The sequence below is a fragment of the Opisthocomus hoazin genome, chromosome Z (genome assembly GCF_030867145.1).
Source record: "Opisthocomus hoazin isolate bOpiHoa1 chromosome Z, bOpiHoa1.hap1, whole genome shotgun sequence".
Lineage (NCBI taxonomy): Eukaryota > Metazoa > Chordata > Aves > Opisthocomiformes > Opisthocomidae > Opisthocomus > Opisthocomus hoazin.
In genome coordinates, this window is record NC_134454.1 from 55,042,929 (window position 1) to 55,070,927 (window position 27,999).

The following is a 27,999-nucleotide window of genomic DNA, read 5'->3' on the forward strand; positions in this document are numbered from 1 at the left end:
GCTCCCGCCCCTCCCTCCTTCCGCCGTTCATCTCTCCTCCCGCCCGCCGCTCCCAGAGCCTGGTGAGGGCTTGCGCCGCCGCCGCCCGCCGTACCCCGCCCCTCCCGCAGGCAGCCGATCGCCGCCCCGCCGCTTTCCCGTCTGCGCTCGGACCGGCCCCAGCCATGTCCAAGCCGCCACCTAAACCGGCCAAGCCAGGTAAGGGAGGGGCCCGGGCGGCCCGACCCGCCGTTCCCCGGCCGCCTCGCTGGGGGCGCCAGGTCGGCGCGGGGCGCGGAGCTGCCCGCTGACACGTGGACGGTTTGGGAGCTGGGTCGGGCTGTCAGAGCCGGGAGCCCGGCCGGAGGGGAGCGGGGCAGGGCCGCCTACCCCCGCGTTTCGCCGCCCCGCGGCCATTAACCTCCGCGCCGCTTGCTCGACGGCGGCGGCGGCCCCTTCCGCGGCCCTGCCGCGAGCGGCCCGCGGAGCTGCCCTCGGCGCGCAGGCATCGTGTCCGGGCGGAATCCCGCGGCCGCTGGGGCTCGAGGGGAGCTTCGGGAGCGCCCCCGGGGCAGAGCCGCCGTCCGCGGGCGGACCCCCCGCGTCGTGGGCTTGCGCAGAGACCCCCGGCGCTGGAGCCGGGGTGCCCGGGGCCCTTGGCGTGCGGCTGCCGTCGAGGGGAAGCTTGCGTCGGCTGGAGCTGGCAGCAAGCCCTGCAGCCTGTGGAGGAGGGGGCGGCGGTGGAACGCTCTGAGGTTTGCCCCGGGACTGCGTGGGTCAGCAGTACGTGGACGCATAGCAGCGGTTTTGTGGCACAGCCCCGTGCTGCGCCCTTCCCCTCCCGTGCCCGCGCCGCTTCCCCCTGCGGGGCTCCCGGCAGCCGAGCGCTCGGCGCGTCCCTGGGCGTTCCGGAGCAGACGCGCGCGTTGCCCTTTTCGGCGCGTTTAGTCATCGATGCATAAGTTTTTGCCCCTGCTCCATTTTCAGATAAATTTAGTGCAAAGTTCGTTTTAAAAAAGTAATGGCGATCACAGATTTTTCTAAAAATATATTGAAAAGCCACTGGAAGTTGCACGGTTTTCAACCTTGGAATAGAAACGGCATCTTTCAGGTAAACATACGTTCTTCTGTCAAAAGTTAAGCCGTTAGGGTTTTGTTTTTTTAAATAAGGAATTGATCTGGAAAATGCAGTTGCTGTTCATCATGTTTGCACATCACCTCCCGGTATGAAAGGTGAAATTCTTACTTAGAAATTCATTGTAAATGTAATTAAGTAGATAAGACTAGTTGGTGTCTCCCAAAATATGATTATCTGATTCCTAAATACCTCTGAATTTCAGTGTTTTTCACACTTAGAATAGTGTTTGGAATACTGATGTTTCTTAGAAATAGTTAAATGTGTAACGTAATTGGGTTTTTTTTAACTAGACAGCTTATAAAACATTTTATTTGAAGTCAAGTAAGTGCAAACCTGGTTTAGACCATTTAAACCATCAGTCTCGACTTACCCCACAGAAGCAAAATTTGTTAAAGTTCTCTGAATGTAGAGTTTCATCCTGGGAAGAATTTCCTGTGCCCTGCAGTTTGCCAAGCCTCTTTGAAAACAGCTTACTTGCAGTGAAAAAGACAGTAGTAGAAGCATTGCTGTTGTGGACTGTCACTGAACACCCGCACTGAGGAAATCTGTGGGCTTCTGAAAGGGTGTGGTGTTGCTCTTAACAGCCAAATGTGCAAGAAGAGCAGGTTTTTCTGATGAAGTTGATAACTCAGTTTTGTGATTTGTAAAAGGATGAGTTAAATTTAACCTAAGGTTCCTGAGGAGTGAAAGACTTTAGTTATACCTCACTTGCAGGAGCTATCAGACTAACTCAGACATGTTATGTCTGATACTAGGTGTCTCTCACTAGTTTGCTGGGGTGCAGTTCTGTGGTATGCCTGATCTGATACAGTGCAGACTGCCATCAAAGGGACAGGTTCTCTACCCTCTCTACCCTGCCCCTGCCGTACCGTTTTCATTCCAGTTAGTGACACGGCAAGCTGGATCAGTGCTCTCACTTTTATGTTAGGTTATTTTTATGTCTAATGAACCTCCTGAGCTGGTTTACCACATGAGTGCTTGACACAGCGAAAGGAAATGGGTAGAAACAAATGGCTGAACAAGGAACAGGAAGAGAATAAGACTCTCTTGCTAGTGGCTGTCAGAGCTGATTAAGGCAGTGAGATTTATTTTGCCGAATCCCTAGTTTTGGAAGAGATAAAGTCTTATGGATGATGCTGCAAGGCATTTTCAGGAATGGACTGTGGTCTAGCGTACTCTGAAATATTTCTGTAGTTGTATGTCTGGCTTTGTTCTGTCTATGATATCAGTTATACCTATGGTACTGTCATTGAGTCTCTCGGGGTGGTAGATGTTAAAATGTGCTGATCAAAGACAGATAAATATAGGAACTGCTTGTGGTGAAATAGTTGCTGCAGCAGCATAATGCTCTCGCTTCTGGTGGCTTTTAGGCTGCAGTTGGTGGGATGTCTTGGTGCATTTGGTCAAGCTGTGTTATTTTTTCTTCACTGATGATTATCAGGTAGATAAGTAAGTATAAGGAAGTAAGATGAGTATCTATAAACTGGGCTATAACCTGTGTCAGGGAACAGAAGCCTGCTTGCCTTGCTGCTGAAATGTTACAATTCAAGACAAGACAGAAGAGAAAACAAGACTGTCTGGTTATCTGGTTTTGATTGGTGTGCAGCAACAGTTTTTGGGGAGATTAAAGTGGTATATTAGTATTCTAGAAAAACCTTACTTTCATGTTCTCCAGATAGACTAATGCTTGTTGGTCGTGGCCTAGAGTCACTGCAACATTTACATTTTATCGAGAAAGACCAGTCTTTGTCCCAAGCAAATTGCTGTTTTAAACTATTCCAGCTGAGAGGAAGGAAGGGGGGAGGAAACATAACATATGGAACATAAAGGGTGACTACCTTAAAGTAAGTCTGTTGACTTTGCAGTCACTAGTAGCTATCACAGTTAAAAACAGGATGCTGAACATACATATTTTGTCTTAATTAAGTTCACTTCAGCTTAATTCTTAGGTAAAGTAGGAGCAGTGACAGCATTCACAGGAACGGAAGACCTGCTTTGAGTTGCATTCCTAAGTACTTAGCAGTAGGCTTAAATTTGGCTTAGGTGGTGGTTTGGGTTTCTTCCGTCATCAAAGAAAGGTTTCTGTTAGCTAGGCAGATACGAGCATGTGAATGTGGGGAGTTATGCTGCGGTCATCAGCTCTAAGGATGGAAAAAAACATCAGAGGAACATTTAAGTAGTTCCAATTGATTTCAACATGAATTTTAAACTTTAATTTCTGACCCCAAACTCTGTTCTTACTGCCAGTTGCTGGGGCCACAAACAAGCTTCCTACAAGTGAAGGCATTCTGTGTATTTGCAGAAATAAAATTGGTAAGAAGATTTCAGCATCAAACTATGCCCGTCAAAATTAATTTGTGAAACTGTGTTCACATACATCTTCTGTGGGAATGTTCTTAATTCTGATTTTCTGTAAACAAGTGCTGCTTGTTCCTTCCACTCCAGATGCTGACTGGTGCAGTCCCTAATTGTTCCTGGACTGCCCCAGGTTGTCGTCTACACTGGCACCAGTCTGCCCTTTGCATTCTTTTCAGCATGTCCCTAAACAGATTTCTAGGCTTTTTTGGTTTGTTTTTTTGTTTAACACACCCTCCCCCCTCCTTCCCCTTTGAGTTATATTGCCCTGTGTTCAGTTCCCCTTTCTAGCAAGCACTATTCAGAAGTGGAAGATGGTTCTCTAACTAGTGGGGACTCCACTCTTCTTGATCTGAGTATTGGCAGTTGTTAAATGCTGTGTTGTACTTCGTTGAGTCTCTCTGTACAGGATCCTGTGAGCAAAATGCCAAAATACAAGCTGCACTGCTGTAAAAGGTATTTCCACTACTTTTATTTCTGCTTGAAGGTCTGGGTGTAAAGCACCTTATTTTCTAGTTCCTGAGAAGCCAGAAAAAAGTGTTTCAGTCTGGCCATAATGTCCTTCTGATAAGACTGCACGTCTCCTAAGATAGATGCAGATCATAACATGAACATCTCCTTACTTACTAAAGCAAACTGCAAGCGTATCACAAATTATTCTGATCTGCAGCTTACCTTTGATATTGTCACTTGACCAAAAAATTGTGACTTTGAATTGCTGGTGTTGCCAGGTTGTAGAATTCCTTTGCAGGTTCTTAGGCCAACATTGAGAAAACAAGCACACTGTCCTTTTGCCACCATGCTTTCTGTGAGGTCAGGCAGAAGATGCCTCTCACTTCCGTCAGACAATTAATCTAAATGTGTATCAAAATTAATATTCCCAGTTATACATGTTATGGGAGGAGACTGTAAAACCCACATAGGCCCTGGAACATGCAAACTGTCCTTCTTCCCCACATCCCAAATCTTATACATATTGTGTTGTTTTGGTCCAATTGTTACAGATAGGGATTCAAATGAGTTGTTTTCAATCAAGTTGCTGCTAGAGAGACTACCTGATTCTCAGCTGCTTCTGTGCAGCCTTATGGGAGCAAGGAGGAGGCTGGCTGATGACAGTTAGCCCAGGGTTGGCTTGAACCTTTATAGAGGCTGGTAGACTTGAAGTCTTCCAATTTATCGGTAGATGACCATGGCCAATTCTGATTTTCTAGAGCACAGAGTTTATCCCTTTCTCTGTATTGTAGGCACTGATAGTGCTTTGTGACACTCAGTGAGTCTGTTTATCTAAACTAAATTAATAGTTCTGATTTTTCTGGTAGTCTAGAGCTGCACACTCTGAATATAGGTAATGAAAAGATGCTGCATCAGGGTCAGTATCTGGTTTGTAGAACCTTGTTTGCATCAATGAGATTTGATTGTGTCTGTCTATGGCAGGCAAAGCAAGGTGTGAAATGCCAACAAAAGACTCATATCAGTCTACTGGCATCAAGCCTTGGTAGCTCGGGTGAACGTTGACTTCCTGCCGTGATTATTTTCTTAACTGAAATAAATGGCATTTGCACCTAGTACTTTTTTTTTTCGGTTGAGGGAGTAATATAAATTGACAGCTGATAAAATTGCTTTCCCTCCCCTTTGGTGCTGGAAGTTCAGCCTAACTGAAATATCTAGATAAATAATGCCATGCAGAGAGAGGTCTTTTTTCCGTCTTTTTTCCGTCTTTTTTCCGTCTTTTTTCCGTCTTTTTTCCGTCTTTTTTCCGTCTTTTTTCCGTCTTTTTTCCGTCTCCTCTCTCTCCGTCTCCTCTCTTTAAAGGGTGAAAGCAAATAAGAGTAAAAGAGTAAAGCAGAGAACACTTCAGTGACGAGTTGAGTAAAAGGGGTGACTTTATGATAGTGTCTGTGATGGTATGGAGAAGCTGAGGTAAAAGAACAGCAAGGAAGTGGGAAAAAAAAAAAGCATAGCTGTGAGAGAAACAGTAACTCCTTGTTACGAAAACACTCAGCAGTTCTTTGGAAACACTCTTCTGTTAATGATACTGCAATTAATTAAAAATAACCTCAAAATTACTGGGAGGAAACAAAAAGCTCCTAGTCTTCTGAGAAAATGGTCTTTTTTATTACTTTGTATTACAAAGCACAGCAGTGATTGTGTTTCAGTTCAGTACGTACTAGAAGATGCATGTTTAAGCTGTGGTTTCTGTTTAGCACCTCAGTTTCTTTACTTTTATGCATTTAGCTGGGAGAGAGTCATGTTAGAAATCTGAGTTGGCTGTTTCCTTTCCTGATACAAGCAGGAGAAGGTTACAGGAGAAGTTATCCAAAATAATTCAAAGGGCATGAGGTCAGCCCAGCTTCTTAAAAGCATTTGTTTTATGTTGCTAGTTGGAGAGAATTGTTCGTTTGAGTCCTTTACCCTGTTGTGTTGCTGAGGGAGGGTTTGGCAAATTGTGGATTGGGTAGTTCCTATGCTAAGAATATTTGTACCTGCTTAGTATGTGGAGGAAGTTACCTTTTTTATTTGTCCCTACAGTAAAATCCTAGTTATTTTGCAGATGTTTAGTGCAAATTCTATGAGAAAGGAAAAGGCAGCCTTATGGCTAAAGTATGGGATTGAAAGGAAGAACCATTTAGATTTGTCCTTGTGATTAGAAAGAGATTTATTGTGGGGGACATCACTGTGCTGTGCCTCCATTTCCTTTAGGGATATTCCTCTCATTAGTCATGCTGAGAATAAAGTCATTAGTGTTTGCCTGGTGCCTTGAAGTCGTAAAAAGGTACATGCATCTTCTGTATTCTAGTTATTTTGTCCTCTAAAAGTAAGTGGTGGGGAGGTGCAGTCAGTCAACTTTGGTAGGTTCAGATCAATGCCAATGTGTTAGTTCTCCATCCTACATGAATCTTACAGTGTGGTTTGTAGTGGAGAGATGGTACTGAGGGGGAGCACAGGAAGTCATTTAGCTCTTGCTGCTTATTCCAAGGGACACCCACCGATGCAAACTGTAGTTCTGTCTGCATGCCTAGGGATGGGCATTGCCAGATAGAAGTACTTCAGGTGATTATGGGTGCTCATGTGCCTAGAAAAGTACAATTTGATGGTATTGACAGAACAGGGATTCAAGTTTAATGTGCCCTTTGCATCCTTACATTTTGTTATTTTGTATCTTCTAGACTGATTTTTTGCATAAAGTTTGGCACAAATAGTTGCCATGCCAAGTGCTAAAGTCCTGTTGTTCTTAGCTTTTAAATGCGGCAATGTAACCGGGCTTAATGTCTGTTTATCAAGAAATATTTAAAAGATTGGTGCCAATAATGTGTAGTGTTTAACTCTCAAATAAGATACTGTAAAATTAACATTAACCAGACCTTCGGTTCTGTAGATGTAAATCTGTACCTTGTATTTCATCACAGGAAAATGTTTAGCATGTGTTGTGCTGTGTGTGACACCACAGCTTGACACTTGGGGAAGTAACTCTCCGTTTCAGTTGTACAGAATTTAAAAAAACGAAACAAAAAAAACGACCAAGCAAAAACCAACCATGAATTGCCTTTTGTTTAAACTACATTTCAGAATACTTTTACCAGCACCAGTGTTTCCATTCTTCTGTTCCTCCCCTTAGGCTGTGATAGCTTTAGAAAACCTGTTGATACAGATGCACAGCGTTATTACAGGAAACACATATGATACACATGAATCTGTATTTCTTGCTTTTCCCTGTCTTCTGCCATCTCCTCATTTCCCCTTTTAATATTTCTTACTCTCCTCTTTTGTTGTCCATTTCCTCCTTTTACTTACATAAAACCTTGAAGATTGTTGAGTGATGGTTAAAGTCACCACTCGTCAGCGTGCAGTCCTGTCTTGCATTTTTCTGTTGTCTGTGTAAGAAAACCATGGAGAAGGGACAGTACTCTGTTAGCCATCCTGTTTTGTCATCTCTTGTTCTTATTTTCGTGTGTGGTTGTTGTCTGCCTTCTCCTCAGCAGCGCTTTAGACATTTCCTTGTGAAGCTCTTGGATCTAGGACACAGTCATGTCTACTGTCCTTGTTCAGCATTTCCATATAGGTAACAAACAGAACAGAGTTTTCACCCTGTTTAGCTGTTGCCACAGTGCAGGTATTTAGTTTCTGAGGCAAAGGTCTGAGAAATGTTGGACCTTTAATGTCTAGGAAGTGGCTGCTGTGTGAGAGAGAGAATCAGCAAAGCCCAACTGAAATTCTGTGGTGTTATTGAAACAGAAGATCTAGGAGGAGTATAGGATACAGTTACATGTTGGAAGAAAAATCATACGTACAGTGTCTACATGCATTTGGCAATCTGGAAAGTTTACAGGGATTAATTCTGTGGTTATACTTTTATGTACACTTAGCCCCCAGAAAAACTGAGACAGAGGGCTGCAGAAATGTTTCGCTTAGTAGTTATGCCTTGGTAAATCCCACTTCATAAACATGTGCTGCGGCATGGCCCTTGCTAGGGAACATGCAGAGGTGTTTGAAAACGTCTTTTAAGAACCACCTTAGGACTGTAGGGTATGCTTCAAAATGGCAGCTTATACTGTTGAGTACCATCCTCCTTTCTCAAGTCTGTCAGCATATATATGTGTATATATATATATGTATATTTAGACTGACATTTCTAAAGCTGTTAACTTTCTAAAACAATCACTGTTGTGGGTAGGCTTTTAGATACTGCAGTAATGAAGACTACACCTAACAAAAAACAGGCAGAAAAATTTCTAGCAAAGGTCTTCTTTACAGAAGGGTAAAGGCTTATTCTGAAGATGTAAGAAAGCCTGCTCTCTCGTTACTCAGTTGTCTCCATATAATACGCTACACATTATTTTGAGTGTGCACACTTTATTGCGCAGTACTAATGTCTGGCACGAAGTTCGTCAGTTTCTCTGAGGAAACAAAATAGCGTGGGCTAAGTGTGGTCTAAGTAATGCACTGTCCTGATGGACCAAATACTGTTTCAATCACAAGTTAAGCTGTATAAACATGTAAAGTACAGTATAAGAACCTGAAGTACAGCTACATACTTAAAATCTGTAAAAGTAAGCAAACCTACATACTTAGGACTTCGGGTATTTAAAAGTAGACGATACAGAAATGCCTGCATAATATATTTCACCATGGAGTTCAGTGGAATTCGGCAGTTCAGCTGATAAAAATATGTAAGGTACATGTTCCTTCCCCTGTACTCATCTTATACTTTCTGCTTGGTGCTCTTGAAATGTATCCTTACTGAATTTTTTAAAAAATGTTTATAGGGATGCTTCTTTTGCAGTTTATGCAATTAAATTTGTACCTGTCTGCATTAAAATTTTCTTTTCTTGGCTTGGATGCTGAGGACAGTCTCTTCAAGACAGCCCTATTAAAATAAGCATTGCCTGCTTAGTGAAGTTGTAAACACTAGCTTATTTTAAGCATCTGAACAGAACACCATGTCAGTTCTACATTCCGTAAATAGGACTTCGTGACCTTTTGTAATTTTTTCTTAAATACATTGGTTTCTGTGCTACTGCATTATTTTCCTAATCAGTAATGACTACAAGTAAGCATGAGAATATGTAGCAGACATTAGTCATTATTTTGTTTCTTTATTCTTTCCTTAATTCTATATTCCTTGACAAATACATTATCAATAAAAATGTATACAACATGTATGAGTATGTGGGGTTGTATGTGACTGAAACTACACTTTGCCTTAGAAATTGATGGCAACAGTATAGTTGACGGGCATGGTGAACTATGAAGACCATGTTAGGTGTGCACAAAAGACAACTTACGTTTAGCTTATTAGTTGGCCCATTTCCTTCAGAACCTGTGCTGCTGGGTTGACTCTTTTCATTACGGTTTCCATTGACAGAGGCATAGCACAATTTCATTCAGCCAGCAGCTTTAAGGGTTAAGGAAAGGAATTTATTTGGATTTGAGGGCTGTATGTGTATGCTGTGTTTAGAAGGCGTGATACTGATACTGTTTATTTTTTCTGTTTTTTAGGGCAGGTTAAAGTGTTCAGGGCCCTGTATACGTTTGAGCCCAGAACAGTAAGTACATCTAGATTTTAGGATTTTGAGAAGCTTGATGTTAATCTTGTCCGTAACATTTCTTCAGTTCTGCTAGTGTTGGCCTGTTAGACTTACTGTACTGTGTTTTCAATGAAAAAGTCTGTTGATGGATATCAGTTCTTAATGTGACTAAAACTGCCTGATTAATTATCGCTCTCCTTTTTTAAGTCTACCTCTTTTTAAAAGCATCATGTTTTCTTCTCTGTTATCAGTTACCTGCAATCTAAGATCAGCAATTGTAGTGATTTTTTTTCTTTTCTTTGAAAGGCAGTAAAGATAATTAGGAACTAAGAGATTTGGTGAACTAAAACCAACCAAAAAAGGGGATGAAAATTACAAACACAAGATACATTTCACTGCTTTTGTTGCGCAGTGCTCTGTTGGAAAGGCCACAGTTGTCGTCTTTAGTTGTCAGGAAGGTCATAGATCCACAAAGTTAGCTGTAGACATGTATGAAAGACTGCAAGGCTGTTATCTAGTTGCTAGAGAATTTGAGTTACTGTTCTTTTGAAAGAAGAGCTGAATGTACTCTGTGTTATCCGGGTATTTGTTTTTCCTAGGTATACACATTCAGCTTTTTGTGTACTTGCCTTTTTTTTTTTTTTTGTTGTTTTTAAGCCAGATGAACTGTACTTTGAAGAAGGAGATATCATTTACATCTCAGACATGGTAAGTCTAAGACACCCCATACAGACAGAATACTTCAGAGATGCAGCATATCCTTTGTAAAATATTTTCCCTCTTCTCTGCAGAGTGATACGAATTGGTGGAAAGGAACTTGCAAAGGGAGAACTGGACTAATTCCAAGCAACTATGGTAATGTATAGAATATTTTCATTTGGTAAGATTATTCACAATCAAAGGAGATCACTTGATAAAAATAACGGGTACACTTATTTTGAAAAACTGATCACAGTATTGGCATTTAACAGTCCTCTACCAGAATATTTCAGAATACATCTGCGATATTGATCAGAGAGCTTGAGTTTACCAAGTGTTTGTGTTTCTGGTTGTGCGGGTATCTGCAATAGATATTCTCAGTTTTGAGGGGAAGAGCACTTGGATCTAAAGGATGGTTTTACAGACGGCACATGAAACTGATAGGCTTAAATTCTATTTCAGTTTTTAAGATCTTCTCGTTAGGAGTATCTTAGAATTCGTTGAGTCTGTACATTGCCTTTTTTTTTAGTAGATGTAAGGATGGGCAGTTGCAGCTTTTAGTAGCTTTGAGATCAAGAGCATGGGGTGGCTTCTTACAGAGACAGATGATCAGTACTGGAATTGTTAAGTAAACCTGCACATGGACAGGATGGTAGAGGAGATTGTGACCAATTCTGTAGACCTCCTTTGATTTTTTCTTTTTTTTTTTTTCCAACTTAAGTAATAGGGCAGTTTTGTTTGCCATTTTTTGCTTTTTAATGAATATATTCAGCCACAAAAGAGCATTGTTGTCTTGGGGTTTGCACTACATTAAATATCCCATACCTGTTTGGACTGAATAGGAATTGCGTTTTCAGATTCAACCAAAATCACTTTGTAGAGCCATGAGTACAGACAATACGGCATAATTCTTCCGAGTCCTACCAGGAAATGTAGGCAGAGTAGCAGTGTCGTGAGGCAGACTGTGTCAAAACTGCTAATACATTGGTAACTGTGGTTGCTTCATGTTGTCCCTTCTTCACTAGGAGACATTACGGTAGCGATGCTATGATTCTCTGTCCTGACCTGTTGTTATTAGAAATACATGAATAGAAGCCTGTGGTGCAGTTACTGAGACCATGGCATCAAATTTCACTTTAGTTTGTGACTTCCAGCCTGATTGTACTCTTGCCATCTGCCAGAGGTGGTCAGTGTTATATATAAGAATAGTTTGCATGTGCTTACTTACACTGAAATTTCTTTTGAACATTGAAGTGTGTTACGTTTAAAATAAAACCAACAACTTACTAATTCAGTTTGGAAAAGTTCCTTCCAGATTGCTTTACTGAAAAGTTATCTGAGCAAAAGTTTAACTTCCATTTGAGGCCAGGCAGGGGGGTGTGGGGTGATGTTGTCTCTGTCTGCACATTTGCAAAAATTTCGTGTGTAAGCAGAACAGAAGCCTCTTCAGACCCTATGAATAAAGAGTACCAGGAACATATCTTCTGATTTAGACAAACTGTGCAAAATTCCTAAAGGCCTCCTTGTGCTGGTTGCCACCATTTGGACTGCCTAGGTTCAGTCTTACCCATAGAAACACTGTGATCTCCTGTGCTCTGCTACAACCTTTTTGCAAAAGGTGGAAACTGACCTGAAACTACTGAGTCTCTGGTGAGGTCTTGTGCTCCATATAGCTGGGCTTGAAGGAACGCATTTGAAAACACTGTGAGTGGAAAAGCTGATGAAGATGCAATCAGTGTTATCTGCATTTAAAATATTTATTACTGAACTTCTGATAAGAATTTTCTAGAGACAGAGTTTTTTTTTAGGCTTTTGAGATGGTGCTGTTAGTGTTAATGCCTTCTGCTATGTACAACAAGCACAGCTCAGTATGACTAGTATGTTCTGCTTCTGTAATGGCTGTCTGCTCTGGGACTGGCTTCTCCCAATCTGCTTTAGGATTCTGTTCACTGCACAAGTTTTTTTTTTAAACTGAAATATCAAAATCTAGCATTTGTGTTCTATTTTATTGACAACTGGAGAGACAAGCGTGTGAAATCTTGCAGTGAAAAGCATTGACAAGCCAGTCTTGTTTAACTGCTTCATCAACGACCTGGATTTAGAATGTACCCTCAGCAAGTTTGCTGATGACACCAAACTGGGAGGTGTGGTAGATAACACCAGAAGGCTGTGCTGCCATTCAGCGAGACCTGGACAGGCTGGAAAGTTGGGCAGAGAGGAACCTGATGAGGTTCAACAAAGGCAAATGCAGGGTCCTGCACCTGGGGAGGAACAACCCCATGCATCAGTACAGGCTTGGGGTGGACCTGCTGGAGAGCAGCTCTGCGGAGAGGGACCTGGGTGTCCAGGTGGACAACAGGTTGACCATGAGCCAGCAGTGTGCCCATGTTGCCAAGAAGGCCAATGGCATCCTGGGGTGCATTAGGAGGAGTGTGACCAGCAGATCGAGGGAGGTTCTCCTTCCCCTCTACACTGCCCTCGTGAGGTCCCATCTGCAGTACTGTGTCCAGTTCTGGGCTCCCCAGTTCAAGAAAGATGAGGAGCTACTGGAGAGAGTCCAGCAGAGGGCTACCAGGATGATGAGGCGACTGGAGCATATCTCCTAAGTGGAGAGGCTGAGGGAGCTGGGCTTGTTTAGCCTGAAGAACAGAAGGCTGCGAGGGGACCTTATAAATGCTTACAAATATCTGAAGGGTGGGTGTCAGGAGGATGGGGCCAAACTCTTTTCAGTAGTGCCCAGCGACAGGACAAAGGGCAATGGGCACGAACTGAAGCGTAGGAAGTTCCGTCTGAACATGAGGAAGAACTTCTTCCCTCTGAGGGTGACGGAGCACTGGCACAGGCTGCCCAGGGAGGTTGTGAAGTCTCCTTCTCTGGAGATATTCAAGACCCGCCTGGACAAGGTCCTGTGCAGCCTGCTGTAGGTGACCCTGCTTCGGCGGGAGGGTTGGACTAGATGATCCACAGAGGTCCCTTCCAACCCCTAACATTCTGTGATTCTGTGATTATGGGAGGAGCACACCAAAGTAGGAAAAGATCTGGACAGGCCACAACAGTCTAGAAACTTGTACTTCTGGTAACAGACATACATTATATTTGCTTGCATTACATCTGACTACAGTAACAGTGATCTGAGGAACACCCTTTCACATTCTCCCTTCTTCCTGTAACAAGCCATAGTGCAAGGGCTCAGAGAGCCTAATCATCTCAGATTGTACACTGTCCTACTTGCCTGCACCCAAAGTAGTCACAGGGTTTTCCACCTAAAAAAAAGAATTTTTTTCAAAAAAGAGTTTCCAGATCATGGTCCCACTTCCAACTGTTTCACAATGCTGTTAAGTTTCTTTTTGCTGTCGCAGCAGCACGGTGACCGGGAACTGTTTGCTACTCCTCTCTAGTAAAATCTAAAGCTTTATGAGATGATAAAAAGGTCTACAGAAGCCTGAACTTCAATCTACTTCTCACTACGTTTGTTGTTGACGCAGTTTTGATTTGCAGACCTTCTCTTTTAGGGAAAGTAAATAATCTCTGTAAAACAAATAGAAAGCCTATTGACAGTTTATTAATTTTTTGAGTTACCCTTCACAGACCCATTGGAAATAATTCACTCATAGCTACAGATGGCAAGCTGTAGTTTGAAAGCCTAGCCACATGCAACTGCTCAAAACCATCCTACAAGTGTAGAAAGGGAAGTAACAAGATGAAATACTGCCAGATTGCCAGATTTCTGGTGGCTTGCAGCCACTGATCAATTTGATGCTGTTCTTTGAAGTTTTCACAAGCTCTTCTCTGAATTGCTTTCCCGTACACAGGAAATTGAAGTGCATCTGACTAGACCATCACTCACAAATCCCCTTCCACGTTACAATCAAATATGTATGACTGGTTCGTCTGGAATAAATCAAAGTTTTATTTCCAGGCAGGTGTCAAACATCTGTTCGGTTTCAGAAGTAGTTAGAATTTGCTCTCTGTTTCTCTTCTAGTGGCAGAGCAAGCTGAGTCTATTGATAACCCACTGCATGAAGCTGCCAAACGTGGTAAGTATGATTGGGGTTCTAGTTGTGTAATGCTAAAGGATGATTGGTTTGTTTTCTCCCAAAATAATGATATATTTAGAATGAAGACGTCCTATCTGTTTTGGCTGTCTGCTATCTTGATCAAGTTATCTGGTAAGTTTTGCAGCTTTCAGAAGCTGAGCTGGTTTACAGCCTGGTGGAATTGCCACTCTGCAATTGTGTACACAGAAAAAGAGTTTGGTACCACCCATTTAACTACATAAGGATCTAAAAGTCTTCTGGAAGTGGAAGAAAAGATGTTTGGTATGAGTTGGACTGGTTGTTTTATTAATTATAAGTGTTGCTGCTAATCATTTTTTCTCCTCATAAGTTTGTAGGACTGACACAGTTCAGAAAGAACTATGAGTCTTTAATGGTTCTGTTGACTTTTCAAGGAAAAAAAAAAATCATCAAAACTGAATTTGTCTTTCAGGCAACCTAAGCTGGCTGAGAGAGTGCTTGGATAATCGAGTTGGAGTCAATGGCTTAGACAAAGCTGGGAACACAGCTCTGTACTGGGCGTGCCATGGAGGCCACAAAGGTATCAGAGAATTAATATGAAATGACTGTTCTCTGATTTTCTTGATTTGCATGTTAGACTATGATTTCTGAAATTGCAGTTCTAAAGAATAAAACCAGGATGTTTTTAATGTCATTCTGTTTTTTTTAAGAGAAAAGTTAAAGGTAGAAGGGAGGGTCAGCTCCATCAAATGCTGTGTATTTTGTTGTTGCTCTTGATGCAGGCATTCTAATCTGTGTAACTGTTAGAAGCAGAGTGGGAAAAAGGACAGACCAAAAAGAAGTGTTGTATTGTTTTGGGTACTTTGTACAGTATCGTTTCTTTGTGACTAGTCATTGTTTACTCAATGCAGTCTGACTGTTAAAGATTTTCATTAGCTGATTGGATCACTCTTTCATTGAATCTTAACCAAAATTTACATTTATACTTTGAATGCAGAAAATGCTATTTTGTTTCTGATAAATTTTTCTCTTTATTTTTGGCTCCCCTGTTTTCTGCAGATATAGTGGATGTTCTGTTTACCCAGGCAAACCTAGAGTTAAACCAACAGGTAGGTTAAACCAACAGACCCTCATAGTAGAGGTGTGATGTTATTCACCCTTGCTACAAGCTGAACGTTTTTTTGCTCTATTTTAATCCTGTTGCTTTTCCCTCTAACTCCACAGAACAAATTGGGAGACACAGCTTTGCATGCCGCTGCATGGAAAGGTTATGCAGATATTGTAGAGATGCTGCTGGCAAAGGGTAAAGATCTTCACCAAGGTTTCAACAATCTGTGTGGCAGACTAGATTCATGAATGTTTATTAATCTGTATTTTTTTAACTGTTTTCCTATAACCCAGGTACAGTCCTTAGCCAGCTTACCTGTCTGACTTTATAAGCCTTGCAGAAAATTCTGTCAGCTGTTTGGAAAGTAGACATCTCACCTGCTCAAGATAAATTTCATCCTGCTTTGCAGACAAAATTAGGCACTTAACCTCAGAACAGCAATGGCATCTTCTTCGTGGAAAGGGAGAGCAGCCAAGCGAGTTCCCTAGACAACTGTAGCTTGTGGAAGAGCATCTATAACTTTCAGGCTGCTTCAGAGCAGTCCACATATGAGATTCCCTTGTCCATTACTGTTCTACCCATGCAGCTGCAACTTGTATTGTAATACCATTGCTCAAGAAATTGCTGGAACAGTGATTCATGATGAAAATTTTCTATTATAAAGGGGCAAGAACAGATCTGAAGAACAATGAGAAGAAACTGGCTTTAGACATGGCAACCAATGCAGCTTGTGCTTCACTGCTTAAGAAGAAACAGAGTGCAGGTATTTCTGTTTTTGTTATTCTGATACGTTTTTCCTGTTTTAAAGGACACTTAGTATTTCAACCAAATATCAATATACTAATAGCCATAAAAACCAGTTACCGGTTGGGAGCTACATGGGCAAAGAGTTGTGCGTGGAAGGGTTCACTTGAGAGTGTTAGTTCAGCAGAGTTCCTGACTCCACATAAAATGCAAGAGGCAAAAGAGTTCAGAAGATGTGGAAGTAGCAAGGGAAGGGAAGGAAATGGAAGACAGGCACTGCAGAGTGGAGGGACAGAAGGAAAGGAAGGGTGGCAATTACTTTTAAAAACAGTATACCACAAGTGACAGGGTAAGAGTGTCCAGTACAGTGTGGTATGTTCCCCCTTATGCCTGTCTGTTCCTCCAAACTAAGCCAAATAAGCACCAACAGACACTCGTCTCTTTATTTTCTGATTGCTCACTTTTTCTTAATTTCTTATTCCTATGTCTCTGAGTGACTCTCTAATAGAGAAAGAAAGAAAGAATACTTTCAGGTGTTTATCAAAATAGTCTCACTGCCTCCTACTTGCATTCATCTCTCCTAGTAGCACAGTGTCTGTGTACAAAAGAGTTAAAGATATACAAGGCTATTTTAAAAAGCTGAACAAAGACTAAATGGTTCAGTATCACATAATTAATGTTACCTGTAGCTTTCAGGAGGCTGAAGTTAGGACAGAAACCTTAGGTGAATTATGCGTGAAATGAGAAGTTACTTAAAAACACAGGCAGAGTTACAGCTTGTATCAGTGGTACATGCAGTCTAGCAAATGTATCATCGCAGGGCTAGTGAGAACAGAGGGAACTCTAACCTGTGGGTGGTTAGCGATTATGGGAATTAAATGGTGGAATAGCTGACTGCAGCTTTAGAAGGCCAAGAAAAGCAGCTGCAGAAAATATAGTGTCCAGCTTTTTGGTAGAGGTAATATCAGGATTTCTCATAAAACCTTGATAAATTATTTCTGTCAGTTTTGACTTTGAAGAAAGCAGTTGTAGCAAAGGGCAGAATTTCTTCTGTTTCCATTTTTTTTGCTGTTGTAAGTTAATCCCTGTTAGGAGAACTTATTTAATCTTTTCCTGTCAATTGTAGGCACCTGGTACAGGAGTATTTTGTGTTATAATGTCCCTAATAATTGTTTGTAGTGTTTCATTTTCTGATAGTAGGTAACCTATCTTCTGCTTCTGGTGCATTTGCTGCACTCCCTCTAAATTAATTTTGTTTCATGGCTGACTGATATTTCATCCTTAGTAACTTCATCTGTCACCAGTCTCTGGTACTCTTGCACACTATCTTTTCTTGTTTGCCTTGATATAAGAGCCGTTGTTTTCAGTCTAACTGCAGTTTCAATATTAGCTTCCTTGTTTGTTTTGCTTTCTTAATTTGGCCTTTTATAATCTCTGTGACACCACTGATCTGTACACTTTTCTTATATTTTGTGTTTTCATGGTTATTTTTATTAATTTCATTCTTCTGTGTCTATTGATTCTACATTTCAGTATTTCCAGTGTCTGTTAGTGAAACCATTGTTCTTTTTCAGAGTTTCTGTCCTGTATCAGTAGTCTTCCTGCCCCCGGTTTCAAATCTGTTCCTATTTAGATACCACTTCTAGCTTTGTCCATCTGTGAAACATTTTGTTTTATCTAAGGAAGCTCACTGTGCCTCCACTTAAATGTTCAGTGTTGTGTTTTATGTGTATACACACACATTCAAATGTGACGATTGCTGAGATATATTCTAAGAAATGAAATTTATTAAAACTCTGCCACAAAAATGCAAAAAGACACTATCATCTGTGCCCCTGAAGGAGGGAACAATTGTTTTACAGAAGAAATGGGATTTGTCCTTTCTTGAAGTATGGCCCCTACAGCAGAGGGCTCTGCAATTTCTTTCTTTTTTTTTTTTCCTTTCTCGTTTGCTGCTTTTCCTGCTCCAAAAGGAAAAAAAATCTTTATCTTGAATTTCTTTTATCAAAACAGTTCAGCAGGGCAGTTTTAAATTTACTCATTTTTCTTCTTCCAGAAGTCTAGGATAACATGGTTACAACTTCTGTGAATTTTGTCGGTCTTATTGTGTCTGTACCTGATATTTTTAGTACTTTGTTTTAATATGTTGTTGCAAAGCTATGACTGACTATGATCTTGTGGTTCCTGGCTCTCAGTAATAAAATGTAATATACATTATATATAATCCATATTCCTATTCCCATATATTTGAAACTCTCTACGCAAATAATCATCTATCACAAAAATCCCATGCTGTTTATATTTGTACAGTCCCAAAGGCAGATGTAGTTCTCCAGGCACTGCTGCGTGTCTGGTGAATATACTTTAATATTCCTGTTTTCTGCTTACTATCCTTCAGAAACAAAAGCTTGTGAGTAGATCTAAGAAATACTTATTCAGGGAAAAAAATTAGGTGATGAAAGAGGGAGGGGAGAGAATAGATGGAGTGTGTTTGATTTTAAGCAGAGAATGGCAGCCAGATAGACACTCAGAACCACAGAGGCTATTCCACCAACTCACCCATCCTTTCCTTTGCAATTTAAAGGTAATATATACAGAAAACAGAATTAAAGAGTTCCAACTCTGCTGCACAGGTTACAGGGAGCCAGAAGATGGCTCTTGAAGGTCACGAACAGACTAAATCTCATATGTAGGAAACTTGATTACTGGCTTAGCCCCCTACCTTTGAGATCCAGCCTTTTGAGATAGAGATGTTAGGGCTGCCCAGATGGGGCTAAGTGACAGAGGAATCATGTTTCTCAGATGCTGGTTTGCAAGCATTGCAGATGTGTGAGGCTTTTTCTGATATTATCCTAGATTAAGAGAGCTTTGTTTCTTTCCAGGTACGGTCCGAACATTAAGTAATGCAGAGGAATATCTCGACGATGAAGACTCCGATTAGCTTTTTCCAGTCAGCCTAAAGAACTATCACTTGCATTGCCTATGTCATTCCCAAAATGTATCTTTACAACTGTAAAAATATCTTACTTAGAGTATTGCATTCTTCCAATATAGCATATAAATGAGAGGGTGAAATCATGCTTTTCAAAAGAATAATCTTCATGTATGCCAGAAGATGCTAAATTTTAAATCAGAGTTCCTTTGGAATTATCTCACAGAGGATGTGTGGGATGCCCTTACCGTTCCATGGGTAGAGGACCGTCTCCTAAACTCACAGATTTCACCTCGGGCCTTCCCAGGAAGTGCCTTGCGTCTCTGGAATACACTCCTCAAACTGAAAGGTCCCACTGGGACAGCAGGACTCCATTGCTAACATTTCGCAAAATCTCCCTGGATTTTGTGTGCAGATAAGATAATACTGTCAGAGTCAGTACTGGCTGACAGGCGTGAGTGGAGATGCTGCTAGAGAGAGTGACCATCTTTTGCCCACGTGGAGCCAGCAAGGCCAGGTTTGACTTTAAAAATTTTTTTTTTAAATTCCCCCCTCCCCCCCATTTTTTCCTATACCCCTCTAAGGGGTAGAATGACATGGGACGATCTGCCACTGGATGCTTTGTCTTCTCTGTTGCTATGGGCCCAATCCCTGAAATGTAAACTCAGGTGAAATGCTAGCTTAAGTCAGTTTTGCTTGAGAAATACACTTAATTTTGGACTTAGTGACTTGATTATTTTGCTTTTTGAAGTGCATTATGCTGAAACTATTCATAATGAAAGGAAGACAAAATATTTTTCTATTTATCCTGCCTAAAATTTTTTTTTACTGATCTCTTGCTTTTATTTTTTAAAAAGGTTCTTGTATTTAGTCCTAAATTACCTCAGAGCTTAAGAGTGTTTGAAGGAATGAGGGAAGATGTATATGAAATATACCACAGGTATCCTTAGAAGAGATATCTGAAGCTGAATAAACATTTTAAAAAAGTGTTGCTTCTTCCTGTGAATTAAAGAGAACTAAAAAATAAATTGAGCGACTTTCAAACTTCCCTGCGGAGTTAAAAGATAAGTACTTCCTTCAGACTGCTCAGATAGCTGTGGCTAAATATTATACCCCACTGAGGGATATCTCCTTACTGTGACAGTAAGAAAATGTTACAAGTTCTTGAGATACAATCTCATATTCAGTTTTTGTTGCTAACTTCCATATTGGCAACTTTGACAGATTCAGTCCAACAGTCTGTGATACTTAAACAAAAAAAAAGGCAATAAAAAAAGGAAAGAAAAAAAGGCAAATAAAAAAAAAAAGGGAAAAAAAAAAGCTCTTGTGAATGATTGGGGATAAATGAAAAGCTCTTGTGAAAGACTGGGGATAAATGAAAATCACACTAAGTATTTTAGAGATAAAAAGAAGTCTAGGGCACTCTAACATCCCACTTTTAAAAATATATTGAACCAGATTTTTGTATTTTTATTATCCTGGAAAGAACTAGATATGTGTAAAGCGTTTTAAATGAGCACTTACCAAAGAAGGCAGTGTTTGATTGACTGGAACTGTGACAAATGGAGGCATTGCACAAATAGTCATCTGCAGATATAATTCTAAACTGTTCAAGTGTTAAAACCATAGAACAAATCTTTCAGCTCTGTGAGATACCGTGGTCAACTGAACAGTGATGTTTTATTTTGTGTGAACTTGAAGATCCTAGAGGGGAACAAATAAAAACCGAAGCCACCAAATTTTTCTTTCTAGCTTTCATTAGAACAATTGTTGAACATGACTCATAATAGACAAAGACTGTCCTGCTTCACATTTCATCAGCCAGCTATTTTTACTAACTCAGACACATACCACAGTCAAGCCACATGTTATGCTGCGTGCTGTTGATTAGCATGATGCAATTTCACAGTGCAAGCAAAAAAGGACCTGTAACAAGGGGCTAAAGAAGCAAGAAGATTCGTGTGTCTGTTACATGAGTCTTTTTCCTGCATAAATGAAGCTCACAAGGTTAAAATTCTTCAGTGTCAGAGGTCATGGAGGGAATGGTTCTTCCCAAGTCACTCTATGAAGCTTTGGAGGCAGAGTTGTATTCATAAGTAACTCTTAGTATGATGTCTTTTGCTGCCATGGGTTCAACATCCTGCAAGTTAGTGGCAGCATTTGATTTAAAAATTTAATGTTATGCTCACATCTGTGAAATTAGCTGCTGCCGGAAGACCGTTTGTTCTTTGGCAGACAGATCTAGGTGCTGCAAGGGAAGAATGGTAACAGAAGCACAAGTTGGGCCCAAAGATTGCCTGTGAGGTCATTACTGGAATGTCCTGAAGGAGGCATATTTACATCGCAAGGCAGCTAGCGAGTGCTGTAGTTTGTTTCTGGGACCAAAATTCCTGCTTTGTTTTTTCACAACTTTATTTTTGCTCATGTAACTGTCTACTCATCTTGTGAAATACAAATCACTGTGAAAATTTTCAGGCAATAAATTGCTTTTAGCCTAACTCTAGCAGTTAAGTTTTGATTTAAAAAAAACAGAGCAAGTAGGTCCTGTGCAAAGACAGGACAATTACAGCTGGAGTAAGAAGATACAATATCTTACCAGTTATGCAAACCTGCTTACTCTCCTTACTTTTCTCCAATGTGTGTCACTACAGGCTCTTGGATAAATTTAACACTCTTTCCAAGAACAGCAACATTCAGATTTGTAACAATAAGAATAATTTTGTAAGAAGAGCAGCAAAACAAGAGTTGTCTAGCTCATGATGTATATTGAAGGATATTCAATCTTGTGTGCTTCTGGTTGAATTACATGTGTGCCTTTCCATTGAAAATCAGCTATATTCCAGTTAGAATTTGTGCTGTTAGGGGATAGAAATTGTTTGGATTTATTTGAGGCTTTTTCAGACTAAAACAATAAATTTTCTGCCTGCTTCATCAAAAATCAAGTGCTTAATCCCTGTTTTCTAGGAAAGAAAATGGGACACTTCTTCAACTGTCTTTAGTATAGTTGCTAGTCCATGTGGATAATCTTCGAGTATTATGCTGTTCTACTAAGACAAAGCCCACCTTACTGAATTCAGCTCTGAAGTGTGCCATGACGTGAAATGTAATTTGCTTAAAACAGTTAGGGTCACATTAGATATTTAAACTGAGTGGTCGCTTTTCTAACACACACTCCAGCTTAGAACTCTTCCTGCCCCCTGAATTGTAATTTCTGAAGGCAGCATCATGTTTCTTGTGTTTGAGTTTTATATCAAGGACCAAAGATTGCTGAAAGCAAGTTAGTTTGACCTTGTGATCATTGTAGCACATAACTGAAAAGTTTGGTGTTTGAGTATGAAGCATACATCACTGAATTAAAGATTTGTTTTTTGCCATTGCCACCTCCTAATGAAGCTATTGAAACAGAACAGAGAGCAGTAAGAATAAAAAGTGACAGGCCATCTGCTGCTTCTTGAGACAGGCATAAGCTGAACTTACAAAAAGTGGTTCAGGACAATTAATTGTCTTGTATTTCAATCATATCAGGAGACAGAAACAATCAGAAGTGGTTTTGAAGAACTTGAGGCAGGAGTCTTCTAAAGAAACTAATTTGATATCAAATGAATTTGATACAAAATCAGTATCCTCATTCACTAAACAGATGAAAAGGCAACAGCGGTTCAGAAAAATATAACTTTACATCACAGGTTCTGGGGCAGAATTTGGACTCGTGGTCGTGTCTGCCTGTGGCAGAGAAAACACTGCCAGGTACCCAATTACCTGGTGCCTGCTGCTTCCCAGCTGGTAACTGGTGTCAAGGACGATGAGTCCAGGCTGCAACCTCTCCTAGAAAGCTGCATCACCACTTTATTCTTCTGCCAAGCTTAGCAGCTTTCCTTTGTGCTCTGTAGAGCAGGTCTGTAGAGAACTCTGCTGGAGGAGATACTTGTGTGAGCCGGTCTTCAACTGACCCAGGAGCAATGTCACTGGAAAAATTAGTGTGGTCCAGCCAGTGTTCACCCTCTCAGTTACAGAAGCAGGGGCAGTTTCCTGTGGTTGTCAGCAACTCCTGAGGTCAGAGGCTGAGGGAGCCTACTGCAAAGACAACGCTAGTTTAGATGGGGTTTTTAGTGCATGTGAAACAGCACAGATCTTGACAGGGTACCAGTGCTCAGCTATTCCACATACATTGTGTTTATACAGCCAGGAGATGGTCCATAACTTACCCTGTTGCCTTGAAAGTTAGAGCTTTCACTGAAATCCTGAAGCACACGTCAGAGGAGCTGTATCTGTTCTCCACCATCAGTTGCGACCTTTTTGTAGAGATCAATTATTTGGAATAGGTGCAATTTTTTAGTATGAAAATCCATATTTCTTCCTCTTCAATGACTGACTCCTAATTTAAAGGACTTCAGTGAGATTTAACATAAAATAAGTGTGAAGACAGAAAGTACCATAAGCAAACTGGACATTTAGAAGTTGAGTATATTTCTGATTTGAAGGTCTGGGGCTAGTCTCTGGAAACTGGTGAAGATACCTGGGAATTGGAGGTCCTCTGTTGTTAAGTTCAGCACAAACTTTTTTTTTCCTTGATTTGTGTTGCTTAATGTACTATATTTTGCTCACAGCTTTACTGTAGTCACATCTCCAGTTGGCTTCATGTCTAGAAGGACATAATGAAATTAATCCTTAACCCTCTTTGGAGGTGTTCAACATAGAATTAAATCTTCAAAATTTACATAAAATTTTAATGTCTCTTTCCTGTTCAAGAGGTTTCTATAACACAAGCAGTTCCAGACTGTTAGTAATTTACCTCAGACTTCTCTAATTGAAGGTTTTAATTTTACCTTCTCCCATGATTTCCCTAATGTAAGTAAAGTTCTGCCATATTTCACATAACCTGAAATTCGTGAGAGAGTAGTACATTTTCTTCTCAGTCTCTCAGTTTTTACTTCTCTACAAAAATCTATGCTTTTCCCTGAGATTTCTGTGTAAGCTATTTTGCTAGAAAATCCCACAGAGATATATTCCACTGTCTAGCTCTGAGTTTAATACAGAAGAGGAACAAGAAACAAAAAATGTATCATCTGATCTACATGCAGTTATGCTGAAAGTAAGAGCAGAGGCTGAACTACTGCGAATAGTGTCTCATCAGTAGGAAGATCTCTGAAGATGAGCAGTTTACATGTGCTGCTTCCGACTAGTGCTGACAATGCTTGAGTTACTTCAGTAGGTGTGACAAGGTCATTCAAGTTAAATGAGTTTGAAATGATGTCCTGCTTTTGGCTGGGGTGCAGTTGATTTTCTTGCTGGTGACTGGGGTAGTGCTGGATTTGGTGTGGGAGAAGTGTTGATAATATGCTGATGTTTTGGTTGTTGCTGGGCAATCAGGGACTTTTCAGCTTCTCATACTGCCCTGCCAATGAGAAGGCAGGGAGAGCACAAGAAGCTGGGAGGGGGCACAGCCGGGACAGCTGACCCCAGCTGGCCAAAGGGTTGTTCCACACCATATGACATCATGGTCAGCATAAAAAGCTGGGGGAAGAAAAAGAAAGGGGGGGATGTTCGGAGTGATGACATTTGTCTTTGCAAGTAACCGTTGCGCGTGACAGAGCCCGGCTTCCCTGGAGATGGCTGAACACCCGCCTGCCAATGGGAAGCGGTGAATGAATTCCTTGGTTTGCTTTGCTTGCGTGCGTGGCTGTTGCTTTACCTGTTCAACTGTCTTTATCTTAGCCCGTGAATTTTCTCACTTTTACTCTTCAGATTCTCTTCCCCCATCGCACCGTGGGAGGAGTGAGCGAGCGGCTGTCTGGCGCTGAGTTGGATTATTAGTCATTTACAAGGAGTTTTACCCAAAGCCAGGCTACACCAGACACAGCTTCAGCAGTTCACTTACCATATAAAGATTCTAGTTTTACTCATGTTATTTTAGCGAAACTCCAGTTTAGTGTTACGTTACTATTTTAAGGGCTGTTAGCTGTTAATTATCTGAGCCCTGGCTTTGGAGTTTTCCTAGTGACTCAAGTTGCCTGCAGCCCATGTACTGTTACTCTTTGCGCTTCAGTCTAGTACTTTAAAAGTTCAAAAGAAATTTTATATTCTTGTGCTAGTCTCAGTTTTCCAGTTGTTCAAACTGGATGGCCAACTGAAGTGCACTCTAGCCCTCACCTCAGTGACTGGATTTCCTTCAAGAGTTAAAAGTATCTTGAAAGTTAAAGGAAAAAAATTAAATTAATAACTAAACCTAGCATAGGGACTTTATAAATCTAATATTTTTTTAACGTATGGGTTAGTGAAAACTCAAGTGTCTCCTCAGATGCAAAAATATAAGAGTTAATGCAGTGTGGTATCCCTTTGCCTATGCGGTAAAAAGACCAGGTGTTTAAGTACTTGCACACCAACATAATAGCAGTATTTCTATGTAAATCCATACAGGCATCCTGAAATTCTTGTTACTGGACTGTATTATTAAAGTGTGCACACATCTATGTCTTGATTTGGGGCTTGCCTAAAATTAAATGATCATTTGTCAAAATTCAGTTTCTGGTTTCCAGGAAGCATTTGCTTTGGCCTTAATTCAGAAGGGGGAATTTCAGTCTCCTGTTGTGGTGGTTTAGTCTGGCTGGACACTGGGTGCCCACCAAAGCCACTCTATCGCTCACCCTCCTCAGCTGGACAGGGGAGAGAAAATGTAATGAAAGGCTCGTGGGTGAAGATAAGAACAGGGAGAGATCACTCAACAATTACCCTCATGGGCTAAACAGACTGAACATGGGGAAACTGGTTTAATTCATAACCAATCAAATCAGAGAAGGATAAGGAGAACTAAAAGTAGATCTTAACACACCTTCCCCCCACCCCTACCTTCTTCCCGGGCTCAACTTCACTCCTGTTTCTCTCCCTCCTCCCCCCGAGCAGCGCAGGGGGACAGGGAACAGGGGCTGTGGTCAGTTCATCACACGCTGTCTCTGCCGCTCCGTCCTCCTCAGGGGGAGGACTCCTCACACTCTGCCCCGGCTCCAGCGTGAGGTCCCTCTCACAGCAGACACTTCTCCACAAACTTCTCCAACATGAGTCCTTCCCACGGGCTGCAGCTCTTCACAAACTGCCCCAGCATGGGTCTTTCCCACGAGGTGCAGTCCTTCAGGAACAGGCTGCTCCTGCGTGGGTCCCCCACGGGGTCACAAGCCCTGCCAGCAAACCTGCTCCGGCTTGGGCCCCTCTTTCCAGGGGTTCACAGGTCCTGGCAGAAGTCAGCTCCAGTGTGGTCTTCCCACCGGGTCACAGCCTCCTTCAGGCATTCACCTGCTCTGGTGTGGGGTCCCGTCCACGGGCTGCAGGTGGGGATATGCTCCACCGTGGACCTCCACGGATTGCAGGGGGACAACCTGCCTCACCATTGGCTGCTCCATGGGCTGCAGGGGAATCTGTGCTCTGGCGGCTGGAGCACGTCCTTCTCCCCCTCCTTCTTCACTGACCTGGGTGTCTGCAGAGTTGTTTCTCTCAGGTATTCTCACTCTTCTCTCCTGCTGCAAAATGCGCTTATGCGGGATTTTTTTCCCCTTCTTGAACACACTATCACAGAGGTGCTACCACCGTCACTGAAGTGCTTGGCCTTGGCCAGCGGTGGGTCTGTCTCAGAGCTGGCTGGCACTGGATCTGTTGGACACAGGGCAAACTTCTGGCAGCTTCTCACAGAAGCCACCCCGGCAGCCCCCCCGCTGCCAAAACAGTGCCACGCAAACCCAGTACACACACACACAAAAGATATTTTTCACGTTTGGTATTTTTACATACATGTAACTTAATGCTTTGAGACAACTGTTGAAAAAAAATTAGCTTAATGCTTTGTATATTGAGATACAAGTTGAAAAATTCTGCTTTTTACAAAGTGTTATGGTTTAACCATGCAGGCAGCTAAACACCACACAGCTGCTTGCTCACTCCACCCACCCACTACCCTCTGGTAGAATGGGGGAGAGAGTTGGAAAAAAAAAAAAGTAAAATTTGTTGCTGGAGATAAAGACAGTTTAATAGGACAGCAAAGGGAGAGAAAATAGTAATAGTAATAATGATAAAAGAATACACAAAACATGTGATGCACTATGCAATTGCTCATGTCTCGCCGACCAATGCCCAATTAGTTCCTGTGCAGCAATCACCCCCTTGGCCAGCTTCCCCCAAATTTATGTGTTCAGCGTGATGTCATATGGTATGGAATATCCCTTTGGCCAGCTGGCGTCAGCTGTCCTGGCTGTGACCCCTCCCAGCTGCCTGTGCCTCCGCAGCCTCCCCACTGGCAGGGCAGTGTGAGAAGCTGAGAAGTCCTTGACTCAGTGTAAGCACTGCTCAGCAACATCTAAACCATCAGTGTGTGATCAATATTATTCTCATCCCAAATCCAAAACAGAGCACTATATCAGCTACTAGAAAGAAAATTAACTCTATCCCAGCCGAAACCAGGACAGAAAGTAATTAAGAGCTGCTAAGCATTGGTTGATTCTAAAGTACTTCCTTCTTGTGTTAAAAGACAATTTGACCCAGACTCTGGTATGTTAATGCATGACTGATTTTTAGTCTATATAGAAGAGCTTTATTATGTCATCAATCATTTTGATTTGGTTTTAAATAAAGTTATGTAAATGTGATTTCTGGCATACTGTGCTCTGAAAATCAATCACACATGTTGTTTGGTGGACCCAAATGCATCACTTTCATCACCTTATCAAGTGGACTTTGCTAATGAGCTAAGTGATTCTGCTATTGGGGTTTAAACAGCAAAGATTAGTTCTTTAGCTTTCCGTATCAGAAAAATGAAGTCTGCAGAGCTCACTACATCCTCTGTGCAATCCTGTTTTCTGTGTTGACCAGATCGTAATTGTTATGCTGTATAAATTTACAAACTTACTGTCTGCACAAGGTGACTACACAGTTAGACTTTGCACAATGCAGCTGCACTTGCAGTCAAGCAAATTGAAGCTAAAGAACTGTGGCATATAGGCATGTGATAGCACAAAAAT

At 41.5% G+C, this 27,999-nt stretch overlaps 1 protein-coding gene across 1 annotated transcript; it reads left to right on the forward strand.

Moving 5' to 3' along the window:
- The first annotated feature begins 18 nt into the window (after window positions 1–18).
- On the forward strand, window positions 19–21,495 carry OSTF1 (osteoclast stimulating factor 1). Its single transcript, XM_075411185.1, has 10 exons — window positions 19–198; window positions 9,470–9,516; window positions 10,156–10,206; window positions 10,290–10,353; window positions 14,181–14,234; window positions 14,686–14,793; window positions 15,273–15,322; window positions 15,438–15,516; window positions 15,986–16,084; window positions 18,948–21,495. Exons 1-10 carry the CDS (start codon window positions 165–167, stop codon window positions 19,004–19,006), a joined length of 645 nt encoding a protein of 214 aa, XP_075267300.1. The 5' UTR covers window positions 19–164; the 3' UTR covers window positions 19,007–21,495.
- Window positions 21,496–27,999: the final 6,504 nt, after the last annotated feature.

Excerpts from the sequence above, each read along its gene's own strand:
- OSTF1 (XM_075411185.1), top strand. The coding sequence starts at position 165 with ATGTCCAAGCCGCCACCTAAACCGGCCAAGCCAG. Across the intron at positions 199-9,469 it reads ACCTAAACCGGCCAAGCCAG|GGCAGGTTAAAGTGTTCAGG; the intron begins GTAAGGGAGGGG and ends TCTGTTTTTTAG. Across the intron at positions 9,517-10,155 it reads ATACGTTTGAGCCCAGAACA|CCAGATGAACTGTACTTTGA; the intron begins GTAAGTACATCT and ends GTTGTTTTTAAG.